Source organism: Bos javanicus, chromosome 28 (assembly GCF_032452875.1).
Source record: "Bos javanicus breed banteng chromosome 28, ARS-OSU_banteng_1.0, whole genome shotgun sequence".
Lineage (NCBI taxonomy): Eukaryota > Metazoa > Chordata > Mammalia > Artiodactyla > Bovidae > Bos > Bos javanicus.
This window is the reverse complement of record NC_083895.1, coordinates 10,667,219-10,687,314: the sequence shown is the minus strand read 5'-3', so window position 1 is coordinate 10,687,314 and position 20,096 is coordinate 10,667,219. Positions and strand designations below refer to the sequence as shown.

The 20,096-nt window shown below is 39.5% G+C and overlaps 1 protein-coding gene across 2 annotated transcripts in view; it reads left to right on the top strand.

Annotated features, from left to right (window-relative positions):
- HEATR1 (HEAT repeat containing 1) overlaps positions 1-20,096 on the top strand; it is a 51,770-nt gene that overhangs the window by 15,484 nt on the left and 16,190 nt on the right. For both annotated transcript variants that reach the window (XM_061404920.1, XM_061404919.1), the window contains exons 13-29: positions 2,179-2,274; positions 2,739-2,827; positions 3,784-3,995; positions 4,335-4,460; positions 5,032-5,219; positions 7,040-7,223; positions 7,371-7,507; positions 8,482-8,674; positions 12,387-12,556; positions 12,948-13,106; positions 15,302-15,544; positions 15,803-15,934; positions 16,751-16,854; positions 16,998-17,141; positions 17,764-17,882; positions 17,977-18,098; positions 19,816-19,944. In XM_061404920.1, coding sequence (XP_061260904.1) covers positions 2,179-2,274; positions 2,739-2,827; positions 3,784-3,995; positions 4,335-4,460; positions 5,032-5,219; positions 7,040-7,223; positions 7,371-7,507; positions 8,482-8,674; positions 12,387-12,556; positions 12,948-13,106; positions 15,302-15,544; positions 15,803-15,934; positions 16,751-16,854; positions 16,998-17,141; positions 17,764-17,882; positions 17,977-18,098; positions 19,816-19,944 — 2,547 coding nt within the window. The remainder of the gene's footprint in view (positions 1-2,178; positions 2,275-2,738; positions 2,828-3,783; positions 3,996-4,334; positions 4,461-5,031; positions 5,220-7,039; positions 7,224-7,370; positions 7,508-8,481; positions 8,675-12,386; positions 12,557-12,947; positions 13,107-15,301; positions 15,545-15,802; positions 15,935-16,750; positions 16,855-16,997; positions 17,142-17,763; positions 17,883-17,976; positions 18,099-19,815; positions 19,945-20,096) is intronic.

Here is a 20,096-nt window from a genome sequence, read left to right as displayed (position 1 = left end):
TCTGCTTTTCAATATGCTATCTAGGTTAGTCATAACTTTCCTTCCAAGGAGTAAGTGTTTTTTAATTTCATGGCTGCAGTCACCATCTGCAGTGATTTTGGAGCCCAAAAAATAAAGTCTGACACTGTTTCCACTGTTTCCCCATATTATTTCCCATGAAGTGATGGGACCTGATGCCATGATCTTCATTTTCTGAATGTTGAGCTTTAAGCCAACTTTTTCACTCTCCTCTTTCACTTTCATCAAGAGTCTTTTTAGTTCCTCTTCACTTTCTGCCATAAGGGTGGTGTCATCTGCGTATCTTAGGTTATTGATAGTTCTCCCGGCAGGCTTGATTCCAGCTTGTGCTTCCTCCAGCCCAGTGTTTCTCATGATGTACTCTGCATATAAGTTAAATAAGCAAGGTGACAATATGCAGCCTGGAAGTACTCCTTTTCCTATTTGGAACCAGTCTGTTGTTCCATGTCCAGTTTAACTGTTGCTTCCTGACCTGCATATAGGTTTCTCAAGAGGCAAGTCAGGTGGTCTGGTATTCCCATCTTTTTCAGAATTTTCCACAGTTTACTGTGATCCACACAGTCAAAGGCTTTGGCATAGTCAATAAAGCAGAAATAGATGTTTTTCTGGAACTCTCTTGCTTTTTTGATGATCCAGCAGATGTTGGCAATTTGATCTCTGGTTCCTCTGCCTTTTCTAAAATCAACTTGAACATCCGGAAGTTCACAGTTCACATATTGCTGAAGCCTGGCTGGAGAATTTTGAGCATTACTTTACTAGCATGTGAGATGAGTTCAATTGTTCGGTAGTTTGAGCATTCTTTGGCATTGCCTTTCTTTGGGATTGGAATGAAAACTGACCTTTTCCAGTCCTGTGGCCACTGCTGAGTTTTCCAAATTTGCTGGCATATTGAGTGCAGCACTTTCACAGCATCATCTTTCAGGATTTGAAGTAGCTCAACTGGAATTCCATCACCTCCACTAGCTTTGCTCATAGTGATGCTTTCTAAGGCCCACTTGACTTCACATTCCAGGATGTCTGGCTCTAGGTGAGTGTCACACCATCGTGATTATCTTGGTCATGAAGATCTTTTTTGTACAGTATTTCTGTGTATTCTGTCCACCTCTTCTTAATATCTTCTGCTTCTGTTAGGTCCATCCCATTTCTGTCCTTTATCGAGCCCATCTTTGCATGAAATGTTCCCTTGGTATCTCTAATTTTCTTGAAGAGACCTCTAGTCTTTCCCATTCTGTGGTTTTCCTCTATTTCTTAAGGAGTCTTACATTTTTGTTGTGAATGATTTTGTTTTATTTTCTTTCATAATTTAAAAGAAAAACATGAACTTTTTTTGGCAGAGTGCATGTCATCATCCTTATAAAAACTATGAAAATTAATATGCTTAATTTTAACACTGCTGATGTCTAAGGCACTGTTTTAAGCATTGATATGTATTATTTGATCCTGTAGCAGCCTTTTGAGGGATGTACTGTTTGTTATTAGCCCTGTGTTATAGATGAGAATAATGAGGCTTAGGAAGGTTATGTAACTTACTCAAGATCTCATAGCTTGTCCAGTGGTAAAGCTGGGATTTCAACCTAGACAGTCTCGTTCTGTAATCTCTGCACTCCCAATATGTAGGTTTTCTCTCATTTTTACAAAATAAAAATTGCATTTCAATCATACATGTTATATTTTCAGTGGAAACTGGAAAAAGTTTGTACCAAACAATTATTCATCTAAAAAGGACTTCTAGAGATGGCCTGCTGCTGCTAAGTCGCTTCAGTCGTGTCCGACTCTGTGTGACCCCATAGACGGCAGCCCACCAGGCCTCCCCCATCCCTGGGATTCTCTAGGCAAGAACACTGGAGTGAGTTGCCATGTCCTTCTCCAATGCATGAAAGTGAAAAGTGAAAGTGAAGTCGCTCAGTCGTGTCTGACTCTTAGCGACCCCATGGACTGCAGCCTACCAGGCTTCTCCGTCCATGGGATTTTCCAGGCAAGAGTACTAGTTCAGTGCAAATTCAATTCATGTGTGCTTAGTTTTGAATTTGCACCAGGGGCAGCAGAGCCTGTGTTCCTTGACTGGAATTCTGGAATGCCTTTCACAAAACCATACTTCCTTTCTAATTTAAAGTCTCGAGATTATAGCAACAACTAAATTAATTTTTCCCCATTGTTCAGGAGAGTATCGATGAGTCTTTCATAAAAGAAGCCATTTTAACCCGATTGGGTGATGACAGTGTGGATGTTGTTTTGTCGGCTGTAAGTGCTTTTGAGGTGAGTGACTTTGTTGTGCATGGAAGTGCATGTTTTGCTTGTCAATATTTACTTACCCTTCTCACACGAATCACCTCTAGGCAGGAATATATTTGTAAATTATTCTTTTTTGGAAATAGTTCTGTTGAGATCACAGACTTTTAATTGGGGAGAGCACATAGGAGTAGTTAGATTACACAGCTTTATATATCTGGAAGTTCTTTTAAAATGGAAAAGTGCTTTTTATTAATAGTAAATTCCCGAGGTTCATGGGAAATTGGCTCCTGAGTGCCACATTTGAGAAACTGCTCACATACAACTTTTAAATTATGGGATTTTAAACTTGTAAATTTGGGATTCTTGGGAGATAAATTCTCTTTTTTGGGGGGGGATAAATTCTTTATAATTCATAATTTTTTTAAGTTTAATAAGCACCATATTTGAAGCAAGTAAAAATTTACCCATGGTTATTTTTTTCTCTCTAGGTTTTCAAACAACACTTTAGTTCAGAAGTGACAGTTTCACATCTCCTGAATCTCTTTCAAAGAGCAGAACTTTCAAAAAATAGGGGATGGTAAGTATTTATATCTTCTCTTACAAATAAGTGAAATTCTTGTATGAAGTTCACTTTTATTTGGATTTGTATGGGCCATAATATTCTCTGTGTTTGAAATTTTTCTTAATAAAATGGAAAAAGAAATATAATGTGTGACATAATGCTAAGATCTGGGAAGTAGGATAGGAGGCGACTTTAATTTTTTACTTTATATAATTTTGTGGGGTCTTTTTTTTTTAACAATAATAATATACTTTATAACTAAAAACAAATACAAATACATTAAATAAAAAATAGACTCAGAGGCATCTTTTTGTAATATTTGATGAGCTTTTACTATTTCATTTTTGGCATCTACGCTTTTTACATGGAAAACTGACTAAGCTCTTTAGAGAATGAGAGTGTGTCTTACAAGTTTTTATATCCTATGTAGTTGAACAGAACATAATATCTATTCAGATATTATTTTTTGAACTTAAGAGTGAATCTTGGATTTCTAGTGAAGTTGAGACATAGTATAGTGTGATCTATGTTTTATGTTACAATTAATGATCTGTCAAAAAAAAATTGGGCTTCCCCTGTGGCTCAGCTGGTAAAGAATCCGCCTGCGATGTGGGAGACCTGGGTTAGATCCCTGGGTTGGGAAGATCCCCAGAAGGGAAGGGCTACCCACTCCAGTATTCTGGCCTGGAGAATTCCAGGGACTAAGTCCATGGGGTTGCGAAGAATCAGACACAACTGAGCGACTTTCACTTTCAAAAAAAATATGATTTGACAGAATTGATTTAAAATTCATGCTCCAAATAACCCCTTTGTTAGCATGGATTTTAAAGTGATGTTGTGATGTTTCTTAGTAATGTATTTGGTAAAGAGACCAGGATTGTGTCAGTTGAGCTGGGAAAGTATAATGTTGAGTTTTTGCTGAACTGAAGTCTCTAATGTATCTCAACCAAATGTGTTTATGTATCTTTTAGGTACAAGGTACTTGAGATCGCAGCAGGCATACTGGTTAAAGAGGAAATACTGGGTGAAAATGATCAGTTGTCGAATCAGGTGGTGGTGCATCTGTTGCCATTTATGATCATCAACAGTGACGATATGGAATCTGCTGAGATGAAAATGGCTGTTTATTTATCAAAATCAGGAATTTGCTCTTTGCATCCTTTATTAAGAGGCTGGAAAGAAGGTAAGAGATGAAGTTGTTTTTCAGAAAAAGTGAACAAGTGACACTTAAAAGAAGGAAGATAATGACAAGTAAAAACGGACAGTGATTGTTACTTGAAATCGTTTATGTTACATGCCAGCAAGAATTTTGAAACTTTTTGCTAATATGAAAAGGAAGTTCACCCACTGATGAATTCTAAATTGTATGAAAAGAAAAATAAAAAGCACACCTTCACAGGAAGATTGTAAAACTTTTGCCTAAATTCCCTACTCTGCATTCAAGTGAATGCAGACACATTGATGACATAAGAGCCCCTGGTGTTTGATTCTTATATATGCATTCTTTTTTTTTTTTAAACAGCTCTTGAAAATGTGATTAAAAGCACAAAGTCAGAAGAACTAATTGGCGTAGCGAATCAGAAGATGATTGAGTTGCTGGCTGACAATATAAATTCGGGGAATCCCTCTTCAATGTTAAAGATGGTAGGTATGCTATTGAAGTCCACACCCTGGCTTTCCTTCTCAGAAGCTTTCTGGACTCTCAGTGGTTACTTTACTAGGTTCTTCTTTTATTTAAAATAACTTTTCCATTCTTGAGTACTTTGTTTTGTTTTAAAAATATATAGTGTTATTTAGTGTATCTTGCAGATGTTTGAAATCTTTAACATTTTGGAGAATTTATTTCATTGTGTTGTTTATTGGACCAGTAGGAATATAATGTATACTTTTTAATCTTTTTTCCTCTCATTTAAAGTATTAAAGTCATATTTTTCTTAAAAGAACAAAATATAATCTGAAAGAAATTTTCTTTTGCCTTAGTAAATAAACCTTTTAAAAACATAAAAACATTTATCTAGTTGGCAGGTGCAATTATGTTCATTGTAATTTCTCAAATTATTTTTATAATTAGAAGTCAATGCTTATTACTTTTTTAAGGTTTTATGTTTATCATCTCTGAATATAGAACAAATGATACTCAGATAGGCAGAGGTTGAGAAAATTGTTTTTATGCAAACCGAAAGCCACCATTAATGGAGTTGGTTTATTTTTCAAGGTAGAGGATTTAATAGGTGTTGGAGAGAAGGAATCCTTTAGCTTGAAGCAGAAAGTGACTTTTCACGTAGTCATGGCTGTGCTTGTCTCCTGCTGTTCGTCCTTGAAAGAAACTCACTTTCCATTTGCAACAAGAGTCTTCAGTTTGTTGCAGAAAAAAATAAAGAAGCTTGAAAATGTCATTACTACAGTGGTAAGTAAGGAGTGCAGAGTCTCTGGAGAGTCGAATGTTGAGACCACTTTGTCAGTCACAGTAGAACTGAAAATTGGAGGCTGAGATGCTGAGTCTTTGGATTCTAGGAGTAGAATATGAAGTGGCTTTTTGTAGTAGTAGGTAATGAATTAGGCACTCTCTTCCTTCTGCAGGAAATGTCATTAAGTAGTGGGATTTCAGGTTTTCGGTGTTTGTGTCTGATAATTGACTGTACTCTGTGTTATCTCTATTGGGCCATTTTCCGAGTTGTACTTAACTACATCTAGTGATAAGGAATTCACTAGATACATTACTGTTTGAATAATACTGTTTTGTTCTGTTGTTTACTAAAATAGATCTTTTGTATTATTTTTATTTGGATTTTGCAAGCATATTATTATCTTTGACAGTCTTACATATTGATATTTTTACCTACTACCACACCTTGAGGTTACAGAGTTTTTTCTTTTAATATCTGCCATAAATAGCATCTTACAGTAGTGTCATTTTTATTTCTTGTGTTCCTTGTTGTAGGAGTTGCTCAACAAATCTCGTCTTTTTCACATTCATTTATACCCTTAGGATTTTATAAGTTCTATCACAGCCATTATAGCTAAATTTTTGTAAACTTTATAGAAATGAAGCTTCATATTTTAAAAAAGTGGCCCAGGGAATTCCCTGGTGGTCTCGTGGCTAGGACTTTGTGCTTTCACTGCTGGGGCCCAGGTTTGATCCCTGATTGGGGAGTTAAGATCCCACAAGCCTTGAGGCTCAGCCAAAAAAAATAAAACATAGTTCAGATGAGCCCTTCTTAACTTCTTTATTTTTTTGAATGCATGGTGACCTGGACTCTACTTGTTTCAGTGGTAAAGTGTGGACAAATTGAGCATTTTATTAATGGATAGATAACATGTTGTTTTATATCTGATACCCTTTCTGAAAGTTTTGAGCGTCTTTTTGGCTGCAGTAGATCCATGGACGGAGGAGCCTGGTAGGCTGCAGTCCATGGGGTCACCAAGAGTTGGACATGACTGAGCGACTTCACTTTCACTTTTTACTTTTCATGTATTGGAGAAGGAAATGGCAACCTGCTCCAGTGTTCTTGCCTGGAGAATCCCAGGGACAGGGAGCCTGGTGGGCTGCCGTCTGTGGGGTCGTACAGAGTCGGATACGACTGAAACGACTTAGCAGCAGCAGCAGCACATTGAGCCAGTGAAATCTACCACCAGAGCCATTATCTTGAAAGTCTGGCTTTGGGTTATTTTACTTCCAAGTTACTACTCTGCACTTGCCTTGCGGAGTCTCATTTGTCATTTTCCTGCACTACTTCTCATGCTTCCTGTTGGCATTTTAGTGTAATTCCTATGCACCTTAACTTTATGCTTCTTGTTTAGAATCATCTGCAAATCTGGGGATTTGACCGTGTATTATTCTTCAGATCAGCAGTAAAAGTGTGAAATGAGAAAAGTCTCTTCAAGGATCTTTTGGAAATGCAATTCCTTATCTTCTGTTTAGAAACATGCCTACCCTTTATTTGATAAAGCATAATTAACAGGAATAACATTTGATTTAGGGATGGGTTTTAAGAAAACACAGATAAAATGAAGCCACGCTGAACTTATTTGTGTCTTTTCTTGTGAATAGTGATGGTTAGACATCTTCAAAAATCTAATTAAAACAACTAATCTCCCTACCCAAATACATGTATAGACAAAATTTTGCAAATTACACAATTGTACAGCCATTGCAGTCCATCTCTATAAGTCATGTTCAGGACACCTTTAAATTAGTGCTGTTTTTGTTCTGCTTTAACATTTAAGGAGATCTCCTCAGAATGGCATTTTGAGCTGATGATGGACAGAGGGATACCATTGGAGCTGTGGGCACATTACGTAAAACAGCTCAAAACTGCCCAGCGGATTGCCATGGAGGACTCAGTTTTACTCTTGTTTTCACTGAAAAATTTTATTCATACTCTAAAGGCTCCTAAATCTTTTCCTAAAGGTAAGACAAGCCATGAATCCCTTGAGTGTGATACTGTGGAAAACTGAAGTTTTGATTCTCCAGTGTTCTTTGTCTTGAATGAAAAGTTCCCAGGGTGTATTCACATAAGCTTATGCGCCATTACCCATTCTCTTCGCGTCCCCATAGATGATACATGGTGGAATCCCGAACAGCTGCAAGAAGACAGCAGAGACTACCTGCGTCTGCTCATTGGGCTCTTTGAGACGGTTCTCAGTGGTGCTGATGCCATTCACTTTCGGGTTCTGATGAAACTCTTCATAAAGGTACCAGGTCATCTTTTTCAGACATACTCTTCCCTTGAAGATGATGTTATAAATTATTTCAGTTTTGGTAGTTTTTAATGAAAAAGAAAGCAGACCTTTAAGCAGTGAAGTGTGTGATGATGGAGGCAGGCTGGTAAAGCTGTGCTGAATCATGACAGCAGTCCGGAGGTTGGACAGAGACTGACGTGGCTGCCGGCCTCCTAATGTATTAGTCCTGCTCAGGTATTTAATAATCACAACAGCCCAGTGTATCTGGCTGACTAATGCCATTACCAGAGAGAAACTGTGGTTCAGAGAGGCAGTTCAGGATGTGCAGAGCCACTCAGTGGAGAGATTTCGTCACAGCACCGTGAGCTCCCTGCTGCCAGGCCCAGTGGTCAGTTCTTTATCCTGTCTTAACCTCTAAACAGCGTTTGACACAGTTGACATGGGTCACTCTGCCCTTAAAGTACTTTCTCAGTGAGGCTTCCTAACATCATTCTTGTCTGCGTTGTCTGCTTGGTGACCTCATCCTTTTCATTGTTTGAGCCCAAAATTATAGAGAAGTCCTCTGAATACCACTGCCAGTAAGTCCTCTGAACTTGTCTATATCCTTCCCAGTGGGTTAAAGTACCCAGCAGAGATGAATTTTAAAGTGACTAGACAAAGCAAAACATTGCAGTAAATTGTTTTTTGTAATTGTACACTAGAGGAAAGATCTGGAACCAACTTATTTGAGTAAAGGGCTTCCCTGGTGGCTCAGATGGTAAAGAATCTGCCTTCAATGCAGGAGTCCCAGGTTCAGTCCCTGGGTTGGAAAGATCCCGTGGAGGAAGGAATGGCTACCCACTCCAGTCTTCTTGCCTGGGGAGTCCCTCGGACAGAGGAACCTGGCGGGCCACAGTCCATGGGGTCGCAAAGAGTCAGACACGACTGAGTGACTAAGACTTTACATACTGTTTGACTAAAATTAACTTCACTATCTTTTATTTTAGGTACATTTAGAAGATGTTTTTCAGTTATTCAAGTTCCTTTCTGTTTTATGGACCTATGGTTCTAGCCTTTCAAATCCACTCAACTGCAGAGTGACAGCAGCGCTGCAGACGCAAGCTCTTTATGTGGGCTGTGCCCTGCTGTCTTCTCAGAAGGCGCAGTGCGAACATCAGCTGGCATCTGCATCTTCTCCAGGTACTACAAGTAGCCTTGTCCTGTTCTGTCATGACCAGCTGGTAATGCTTCCTCTGTGTGAGATGAAGGTTGTGGTTTGGAGAATTTGTTTTTATTAGTGTGAGTGCACACTCTCTCTGTAGGGGTATGTGTGTGTGTATTTGTGTATATGTAGGAAATGGCAACCCACTCCAGTGTTCTTGCCTGGAGAATCCCAGGGACGGGGGAGTCTGGTGGGCTGCCGTCTATGGGGTCGCACAGAGTCGGACACGACTGAAGCGACTTAGCAGCAGCAGCAGCAGACTGTTTGTAGTTTGTTTGCAGTTACTTTTATATTGCTTTTAAGTTCTAAATATCAGTTGCAAAATCTTGCCAAAACAGGTAACAAAAATGGTAGGTGATTAATTTTGGGTTTTTACTATCCAGCTGTTCATTTTTTGAGTAGTAACAGGGCTATCTAGGGAAACCAAACCATCTTAATACAATTCAGCATTTAACTGATCATATAAAATTGGTCTCCATTCAGGCAACCCTTATGGATTTATCTGTTTTATCTGGTATAAAGTAATTTTCAGGTTGGGCACTCAGTAATGAAACAGCCAAAAATAAAACTTATGTTTTTTTATAAGTGAAATTATAAATTTTGCAAAACATGCAGAATTTCATAAAGTTGATGAATACGATTTTGAGAAGTGGATTGACTTATAAAGTTATTGACAAATGAGAGGATCTGGCAGAATTAGACCCTATAGTGACTGAAGGTGAGAAAGTTGATGAGGATGATGGAATCATTTTAGTATGAGAGGAAAGAGTGGCCCGTGGGAAATCTGAACATGCTCTTGATTTTGTCTTCCCAAATCGCTCTTTATAAGTGGTCTGTGAAAGCAAACACTCTTTTTAAATGGTCTTACTTTTTTTAACTTATGTTTTGGCTCTCTGGATCTTCATTGTCATGCAGGCTTTCTCGAATTGTGATGAGCAGGGGCTCCTCTAGTTTCAACGCATAGGCCTCTCACTGCGGTGGCTTTCCCTGTTGAGCACGGGCTCTCAGGTGCTCCAGCCTCAGGAGTTGTAGTACACAGGCTTAGTTGCCTTGTGGCATGTGGAGTCTTCTCAGACCAGGGGTCGAACCCGTGTCCCCTGTGTTGGCAGGTGGATGTGAACTTGCTGCACATTTCTTAAACTTTTTCAATGAATACTTTGTAAGCATCTTTCTATATTAATATATATAATTATATATTTTTAAATGTCTACAGAATATTTTATATGGAGATATGCCATATTTTATGAAAATAGTTATCCACTGTTAAACTTGTGAGTTTTAAAAAAAAAAGTCACAAGTAGTCAGATTTTTTAGTTAGGTATGAAATAAATGTGCTATCCTTTAGCATCAAAGGCAGTGGCTTGTGAGGGCCATGTCTCTTTGTAGGCAGCACGACAAAGGACCTAACTTTTCCTGTGGTATTGCGGCAAGATGAACTCCCTTCGTACTCCTGCTGCTTTGCTTTCTGTCACCTCCCCCTTCCTAAAGTACTTTTGCATTTATGCTCCCTAGACATGTCACAGGACTCTGTTAAAAACAGGAGAGGTACGTTCCGTTCTGCTTGAAAGCTCAAGGACCACTAGCATCGCCTAGGACCAGATAGAGGGCGCTTACTCATTGCACCTGTCCTCAGGCCACTCGACTGAGAGTGTCCGGTGAGCTGCTGCTTCTGCTATATCACTTCAGTCGTGTCTGACTCTGTGCAACCCTAGAGACAGCAGCCCACCAGGCTCCTCTGTCCCTGGAATTCTCCAGGCAAGAACACTGGAGTGGGTTGCCGTTTCCTTTTCCAATGCATGCATGCATGCTAAGTCACTTCAGTCGGGTCTGACTTTGTACAACCCTATGGACAGCAGCCCACCAGGCTCCTCTGTCTACAGGATTCTCTACGCAAGAATACTGGAGTGGGTTGCCATTTCCTTCTCTGCAGTGAGCTTCTAGTCATACCTTATCCATAAGGAATCTTGGCTGGTATTTGTTTTCATATAATTACAAAAAACATGATGTTTGTTTAAAAGAAAAAGAGAAAGGACTGGAAATTCTATCAAATAGATACCTGGGCCTGAAGCTGCCCTTTGTGTGAATTCAACTCTTCAGCTGTTCATTTCTGGCTTTATTTTATAAATTAATTTTCTGGAGACCAGGAAAATTTAACTTTTATATGACCTCAGAAAGGTATGAACGCTTGTCATACTGTTTCTTGGCATTCCAGAAGTAGTATATATAGAATGGATCATTTCTAGCAAGATAAAAATTACCAAAATTTGCCCCAGTAAATAGCATGGAATAAAGCATAAATAACTAACTACTTTAAAAGGAATTTAGTTCTCTTTATCCCAGAGACTTCTCTTTCAAAAAACCCTGATTCAGTTGCTTTCACAGATTCATTTTACCAGATCCTTGAAGCCAGTTTATTTCAGTGTTGTTGAGCGGGGCAGGGCATAGAATGAAGGAAAGCCTCCAGATTTTGTTTAAAACCAGAACAACAAAAAGGCAGTGCATGCTTTGAATAATAATGCAACAGTTCTAAATAAAATATTTCTTGGGTCCAGGAGCATTATTTTAGAGAATAAACATTTCCCCAGAGTTCATTCCAGCAGGACAAAATTGGTTCAAAACTAGGAACTCTATTATGTAATTGGCTAGAGAAAACTCATATGATCATGTCCAAAGATCTGAAAAGGCATGAGATAAAAATCAGTAACTGTTCCTAATTAAGTGACAGCAGAATAGGAGTAACATGATGAAAATACTTCTCAAATCAGAAGCTAGTATTTTTGCCACATAATTGGGGAAACAAAAGCATTCTTGTTAAATTCATCATTTTTGTTGAACATGGTTCTAGTTGGCAGAAATAGATGCCTTTCAAGTACTAGTGAGATGTATGAATGATAAAGCTGACGTCCCAGGTCTGTGGGGTTCTTAGGTTGAATATTAAGCAGGACATCTGGCTAGTCATTTGGAAATATTAAAGAAGTTTGACTCCAGCCTTATTCCTTAGACAAAAATGTGAGCTGAACTAAAGATTGCACATTAAAAAGAAAACTTAGCTTTAGTGTTAGAAAATGTGGAGTACATATGATGACTATCTAAATATAGAGGTAGGTACTTTTTAAAGAGAGCACCTTTCTAAGCAACATATAAAGCTAGAAGAAAGTAGTCTTCTATAAAGCTATAAAGTTACCACGTCCAAAAGAATGTGAAAGCAAACATCAGTTCAGGACAAAATATCTGCCAAGCCTGATGCACGAGCGGGTTATTTCCTCTGCACACTTGCTCAGGGGTGTATGTACAGGGCGTTTGTTGCAGCGGTTTTAATGCCAAAAGACTAGAAACAATCTAAACTGTGACTAGTAAGGTGCTAGTTTTTAAAAATATGGACCACACGGTCTGGCATTTGTGTACAATTTTAAAAGGCTTTTACTTTAGATATGTATGTATCCGTAGTGGTATGGGAAACACTCCCAGTGTAACTGAGATGTGAGAGCGGCTGTGCAGAGCAGGACGTGTGTGCTCTGGTCTCATGTATTTTCAGACAAGCACACCACTATACATCTAGCATTTCTCTAGGGTAGTGAAAGGATTAAACAGTGACTTCAGAGAGGGGGTTTGTGCTGGGAGGAAAGTTGCAATTTTATGCTGTTTCAGTGTTTTCAATTGTTACTTAAATGTTTTTCCCTTTGGTTTTAGTGGTGATCTCTCTACTCATTAATCTGGGTAGCCCCATAAAAGAAGTGCGCAGGGCTGCCATTCACTGTCTCCAGGCCCTCAGTGGAGTGGCGTCCCAGTTTCATCTGGTCATAGATCACGTGGTTCCTAAAGCAGAGGAGATCACCTCAGACGCCACCTACGTTGTTCAGGTAAACTCAGTGGCAGAGAAGATGGAGTGTGTGCAGACCGTTGTGGACACATGAGCCATTCTCCCCTCCGTTGACGTTCTGCTTTGCAGGGCGTTTGATTGGCTAAGTCATTGAATTTAGAAATTGATATGTCAGTATCTGCACATCTTTATCCCCTAATCTTAAAAAGATAGCAGTATCATGTTGCATTTCTACTATCTTGTCACTGGCTAAAAGACCAGTGTTGGTAGTAAGCTACCAGACGGGTAGTGATACCATTTCCTATTCAGATTTCAAGGGGAAATGAAAAATCGTGAGCTGTGTTGCATCATTTGGGAAAGCATCTTCCCTGAGTAGCACATGGAGCCCCTGCCCCTTTTTCTTTAAGCCACTTTTCTTTTTTGTATCCTAGGACTTGGCAACTTTATTTGAGGAACTGCAGAGTGAAAAGAAGCTGAAATCTCATCAGAAGTTATCTGAAACTTTGAAAAACCTCCTTCATTGTGTATATAGTTGCCCATCTTACGTTACAAAAGACTTGATGAAAGTACTTCAGGACATCAGCAATGAGGTATGTGTAACTTAGTGGGCTGTATCCATTGCAGGTGATGTTAGTGAAGATTATTTTAATTAGTCATGTGTGTACAAGACTGCGTGAGAGTTACATATATACACACTCAGGCGTGAATACTTTTATATTAATGTGAGAGAAGAGCTGAGGTGGAGGGAAAAGATACAGGGTACAAAAAACAAGCAGCAGTGCATTTCTGTCCATTTTAAAATTGTGTGTTATCCCTGCCTCATCATTGACTTGATGTTAAATGAATTTTAAAATCACAGGGAGAACTGATGACAATGCATTGATGAAAAACAGTTTGTGTTTATTCTCAGGTGAAAATCTCCACAAAATAATAATATTTGAACATAAAAGTGTATGTATATTTCAAAATTGTTTACTCTTTTTTAAAATACACATGGCTGTACATTTCTAGAGAGGTCGGGGGGGAGAAACAGAGCTTTATGGTTCCAGGGAAGCCCGTGTTACGAAAGAAAGAGGTTTATGAACCATTTGTGTGATGGTTTGTGCTTGTAAGCCAGAGAAAACTGCTCCTTATCCTTGTGTTCCAAAAATTCCTCTGGACCTTACCAGTCTTGGGAATTGACTGCAAGTTGGAGAAGTAAGAGAGGGGTAGTGTTGTTATTTAGTCGCTAGGTCAAGTCTGACTCTTGTGACCCTGTGGACTGTAGCCTGCCAGGCTCCTCTGTCCATGGATTTCCCAGGTAAGAATACTGGAGTGGGTTGCCATTTCGTTCTCCAGGGGATCTTTCCAACCCAGGGATCAAACCGGAGTCTCCTGCATTGACAGTTGAATTCTTTACCACTGACCCACTAGTGATGGAGAAGGCAATGGCACCCCACTCCAGTACTCTTGCCTGGAAAATGCCATGGACGGAGGAGCCTGGTGGGCTGCAGTCCATGGGGTCGCAAAGAGTCGGACACGACTGAGCGACTTCACTTTCCTGCATTGGAGAAGGAAATGGCAACCCACTCCAGTGTTCTTGCCTGGAGAATCCCAGGGACGGGGGAGTCTGGTGGGCTGCCGTCTATGGGGTCGCACAGAGTCGCACATGACTGAAGCGACTTAGCAGCAGCAGCAAGCCACTAGTGAAGCCCAAAAGAGGGATAAAATGGAGTAAAAGACATTTCATTACATTGTCCAGGCCAAGAAAATAGATGGCCTGTGTCAGCTCTGTGTCGTTCCTGATACAGTGTAAACTAGGAGTTGACAGTCTTGTTCTATGAAGCAGTGTCCCCAAGCTTCTTGGCACCAGGAACTGGTTTTGTGGAAGACAGTTTTTCCACAGAAGGGTGGCGGGATGCTTTCGGGATAATTCAAGTGCATTACTTTTATTGTGCACTCTCTTTCTGTTTTGTGGCCATTTTGGGGTAGTCCGCCTTGACTTTAAGGTTAGGGTTCATGCTCCTGTGAAAATCTAATGCCACCGCTGATCTGACTGTAGGAGAAATTCAGGCGGTAAAGCAAGTGATGGGGAGCAGCTGTAAATACAGATGAAGCTTCACTCACTCGTCTGCTGCTTACCTCCTACCATGTGGCCCAGTTTCTAATGGGCCACAGCCCAGCCCTGGTCCACAACCCTGGGGTTGAGGATCCTTGCTGTAAAGGACCAAATAACAACTATTTTACGCCCTGTGGCTGTACAGACTCTGTTGCAGATGCTCTGCTCTGCCATCATATTGCCAAAGCAGCCTCAGACAGTATGTAAACAGAAGAGCATGCTTGTGATTTTCAACAAAATTTACAGAAACAGATGGTCCTCTGAACGTGTCCTGCAAGCCATAATTTGCTGGCTGCTGCTTTAGTTATTGAAGACTTCACATATATAATTTGAATTAATATTAATTATACCAAGTTGGAAATATTGTGTGGAAAAGCTTAATTTTATTTTTGTAGTCTAAAACTTCAGTTTGTATTTCCTGTTTTTAGAAAGTCTTAGAATGCCCACAGAGTATTACTGCTGAAAGATTCGGAGCTTTTGATTATTACAGACTGAACTGTCATGAGGGACCTGGGTGCCTTAGTTGGATTAATAGCTGTCCTTATGCCTAGGAGGTCATTACTGTTGGTTTTTTCCTTCTGTGTTAAGCTTCTAGTCTTACAACATATCTTTGGATGTTTTTGTACAGCAAGGAAAAACTTGCATCAGTATAAATAACTATCTACTGATAAACTTTCCAAACTTTAGCTGGTGCTTTCTCAGCTGTTGTCAATGATTGAACAACTTTTAGAAAAGAGCCAGAAGGAGCCCGCAGCTGTCCTGAAAGATGAGGCCATTGCCCTGCATCTCATTCTGGGAAAATATAATGAATATTCAGCTTCTCTTTTACATAAGGACCCGAAGAGTCTAGATATATTTATAAAAGCTCTGCACACAACAAAGGAACTTTGCATGGGAATGCCAGCCATTCAGATTACAGCTCTCGAAAAGGTCAGTGATTTCTTTCAGAGATTAAAGCATGTTAAGCTTTTGAAAATTTGTAATGTTTACTTCGAGAAGATAAAATGGTCTGAACATGTTTCAAAGGAATATGATCCATTTGACCCATTTTTGCAAAACTGGATAATGTACATGAGTCATTAAACTGACAAAATGGGGACCAATTTCACATTGTAAGACAATGATGGAAACGTCATTTTTAGAATCAGGTTTGTTCATAGATCTCAGTTGCCTTTCTTCTACCTCTAGATTACGAAGCCATTTTTCGCAGCTATAACAGATGAAAAGGTTCAGCAGAAGCTTTTGTGCGTGTTGTTTGATTTATTGGTGAACTGTAAGAACTCACATTGTTCTCAGACTGTTAGCAGTGTTTTCAAAGGGGTAAGTTGCAAACTTGTCATTTATTAATATTTACTCTCTTCCAAGTAATGCCATGTTTAAGCCTTCTCCCTTTTGTAATTCCTTTAGGAAGTCAGATATTCCCATTAGCCAGAATCATAGAAAAGTAGGTCATAGAGAAATGCAAAATCAAAAGTTGTAAGTCCTCACTGTTACTTTTATGGTATGAAATATTTAGTTTTGAACGGTAGGGTGTGTGTTAGTTTAGGTGTTACCTCCTAGGCAAGAACAGGAAGGTGTAGTGACTTGATGTTCAGCAGGGTCACGGATTATTATTCTACTTAATTTAAGTTGTTTAATGACACATAGAATGGAATTGAGAATCTGCTCATTGGTTTCTATGTATGTTGGAACCTAGCTGTGGATCTGAATAACTACCTAATTACCCTGTGTGTTGCTTTGTTGTGCTTTTTAGGGAAACTTTCTTTCACAAAAATACATAATAGCGTGGTGAAGTCCTAGTATCCAGATTCTGCAGTTCTCAGAATTATAACATATTTTCTTAGATTTCTAAGAAAATTTGTTCTAAGTGGAACAAATTAAGGTACAGAGCAGTGTGATAATATGCTCCTGTGTGTGTCTAATCTTTATAGAGCTGTTGGTATATGGAATATTCCCCAGGAATATATAAGGGATTGTCAGTGAAGTTTCCCTTTGGGTATTGGACTGGGCTCTAGGGTCATAGGGAAACATAAAATGGGACAGAGACGTTTGCATTGTATCTCTCTAAATCTGCGTAAACTGCTCTAATGGTATCCGTGGAATCCTATCATCACGCATTCCTCCTTAATATTCTAGATTTCTGTTAATGCTGAACAAGTCAGAATAGAACTGGAGCCACCAGATAAAGCCAAGTCCTTAGGCACAATTCAGCAGACGAGGAGGCAGAAGATGCAGCACAAGTAAGCGTGGCTGTCCCCAGGCCGTGAATGTTTGGAACCATCGTGACTTTTTTGATGCCCATCAATGTGGCATAATTGGTTACAATAGTCTGTACTTAACATTGACAGTATTTGCTTTTCTTTTTGTCTCGTCCGATTCCCAGAAAATCACAAGATCAAGAATCTGTCCAGGAAGTTGGAGGTTCTTACTGGCAAAGAGTAACCCTCATCCTGGAATTATTGCAGCACAAAAAGAAACTCAAAAATCCTCAGATACTGATACCGACTCTTTTTAACCTGCTGTCAAGGTAAAAACACTTGCCTTTGATCTGTGAGAGAATAAGATTCTAATTCTTGCCTGTTTTCACACTCTCTTCTTGCTCAGCTAGTCTGTAAAACAATGCAAGTTGAATACTATAGTTGGAAGATTTAAAGAATGGTTACAGGAACCTGTTTGCCAAGGCCTGAAACTAACCTTCATCCTGTATGTGTGGTAAATGAGCACTCACCTTGCAGCCTGCTTTCCTGCTTCGTGGTCAATACCGTGTCCCTGGGACATCATTACCTCTGTTTAAGGATGTAGTGTGACACCTGGTTCTTTTAGCCCTGCATCATTAGATAGCCATAGTGTGTGCCTTGCATGGTGGATGTGTGCTCTCGTCTGAAGAAAAATAATTCTCAAGGTTGTCCTCTAAGAAGGTTCAAAATGGGTTGATGGAAAGTTCGGTAGAAAAGAGAGGTAATGTGACGTCAGCGCCTGCCTGCAATAGAAGAATCAGCATTAGAAATCTCACACTGCGTTTATAGACATAATGTTAATATTTTAGTTCTTCGTCATTTAATATATGCTCTGGGCATTGGTCGTTACTGCAGAACTGAAACTGTACAACCCTTTCATTTCCCATCGTTTCTCTTCCGGGATTCCTGAAGGTGTTTAGAGCCTTTGCCACCTGAGCAGGGAAGCATGGAATACACCAAACAGTTGATTCTTAGTTGTCTGCTTAACATCTGCCAAAAACTGTCTCCAGAAGGTGGCAGAATACCCAAAGGTACGTACATTGTTGGAAGCAAGTGGGGAAGGATCATCTGCTCTGAGTGTGAATGTACTTAACACTTGCAGATATTTTATTTCTTGCCCTATAGACGTTCTGGATGAGGAGAAATTCAACGTGGAATTGATAGTCCAGTGCATCCGTGTTTCTGAGATGCCTCAGACCCATCACCATGCCCTTCTGCTCTTGGGTACTGTTGCTGGAATATTTCCTGTAAGTGTTAATGATCTTAAGGCTTATGCAGGTATTTTGGATGTTTTCTTCCGTGGACATATATAGGCGCACATGGTTGGGATTCTGTGGGGTTCTGGACCTTACAGTGCAGGTGGGCCTCCCAGGCCTGCCTCTCTAGTTGAGGCAGTGAGCTGGTTGAAAAGCTTGGCTCCACCTTTTGTAAAGTGGAAAATACAGTAACTTTCATAGAATCGTGAGAGTGGGACTGGATAACTTATGGTCAGCACTTAGCATGGTACTTGGTGCAAGGTAACTCCAGTAAGTGGACTTAAAAGTAATTTAATTATAAACTACCTCAGTTAAAGAAATCGTGTTCCTTATAGAAGTACATCATTTAAAGGTTTTTGAAGAGGTGGAAATTATTTTCATCTAAGGGATATGTTCCTAACTGATGATTTTTGATTCTTCCATGAGCTTCTGTGGGTCTCTTAATGTACTAAAATGATGTGTAAGATTTAATGTGTATGGGATTTTTTTTCCCTTGGTACAGAGTCAGTAGCCCTCAAAGGGGTTGATAATCCAGAAACAATTAAGAATCATTGATATTTTTCTTTTGTTTTTATTGAAGTATAGTTCATATCGTTACAAAATCTGCCTATTAGAGGTGTACGGTTTAGTGGTTTTAGTGTACTCACAGTTGTACAGCTGTCACCATATGTATTTCCAGAACACTGTCATCAGCCTCAGAGAGAAACCCCGTATGCATTAGCATTCAGTCCCTGTTCCCTTTACCACCAGCACCACCTCCTCCGGCAGCCGCCTATCTACTCTTCTGTTCTGGACATTTCCTGTGAATGGAATCTTATAATACGTGGCCTTTTTTGTGTCTGACTTTTTGCACTTCGCATGTTTTCAAGGCTAATCCATTTGGAAGCTTGAATCAATACTCCTTTTATGGCTGAGTAGTAAACCGTTGTAGGACTTTTCCTGGTAGCTCAATGGTAAAGAATCCGCCAGCAATGCAGGAGACATGGTTCAGTCCCTGGGTGGGAAGATCCTCTGGAGGAGGGCATGGCCACCCACTCCAGTATTCTTGCCTGGAGAATCCCATGGACGGAGGAGCCTGGCAGGCTAAGTCCAGGGGGCCATAAAGAGTCAGACACCACTTAGAGACTAAACAACAGCAACAACAGTAAACCCTTGTATGTACATTGTTTCATTTATCTGTTCAGTAATTGATGGACATTTAAGTTGTTTCCACTTTTTATCTGTTCGTTAATTGACATTATTTGTTGTTTCCATTTTTGGCTGTTCATCATGCTGCTGTGAACATTCATACAGGAGGCTTTGTGTGCACGTGTCAGTATTTTCAGTAGCAGTAGAATTGTTGGGTCTATGCTAGCTTTAACTTCCATGAGAAACTGTCAGGCCATTTTCAAAGTGAGGTCATTTTGTGCCCACCACGCAGTGTCTAGGGGTTCTAATTTGCCCATTCCCTCACAGTTATTACTGTCTATCTTTTTTATTATACTTGTCCGAATCGGTGCTTTCTGATTTGGATTTTGCATTTCCCTCATAACTGATGTTGATCATCTTTTCATGTGCTTATCAACTGTTTATTTGTGGAGAAATGTCTTTGTGCATCATTTGCCTGTTTTTAAGCTGGGTTATATTTTTTTTGTTGCTGAGTTGTAATGAATCATTGATATTTGATCTGCTTAAGATGGAAAATGTTGAAAAATGTGTTTGCTTTCAGGATAAAGTTCTACACAATATCATGTCTATTTTTACATTTATGGGAGCCAATGTGATGCGTCTAGATGATACTTACAGTTTTCAGGTCATCAACAAGACAGTGAAAATGGTTATTCCAGCACTTATTCAGGTGAGTTTTCTACTGTCATTGGGGTTATATTTTATAATTTTTAAGATTTTACATGGTGTGAGATTCTAGTAGTAGTTAATAAATGACATTAAAAGCCTCTCCAGAATGCTCAGGTATCAGTGCCCATTAAATTTTAGAGTGATGAAGCTAAG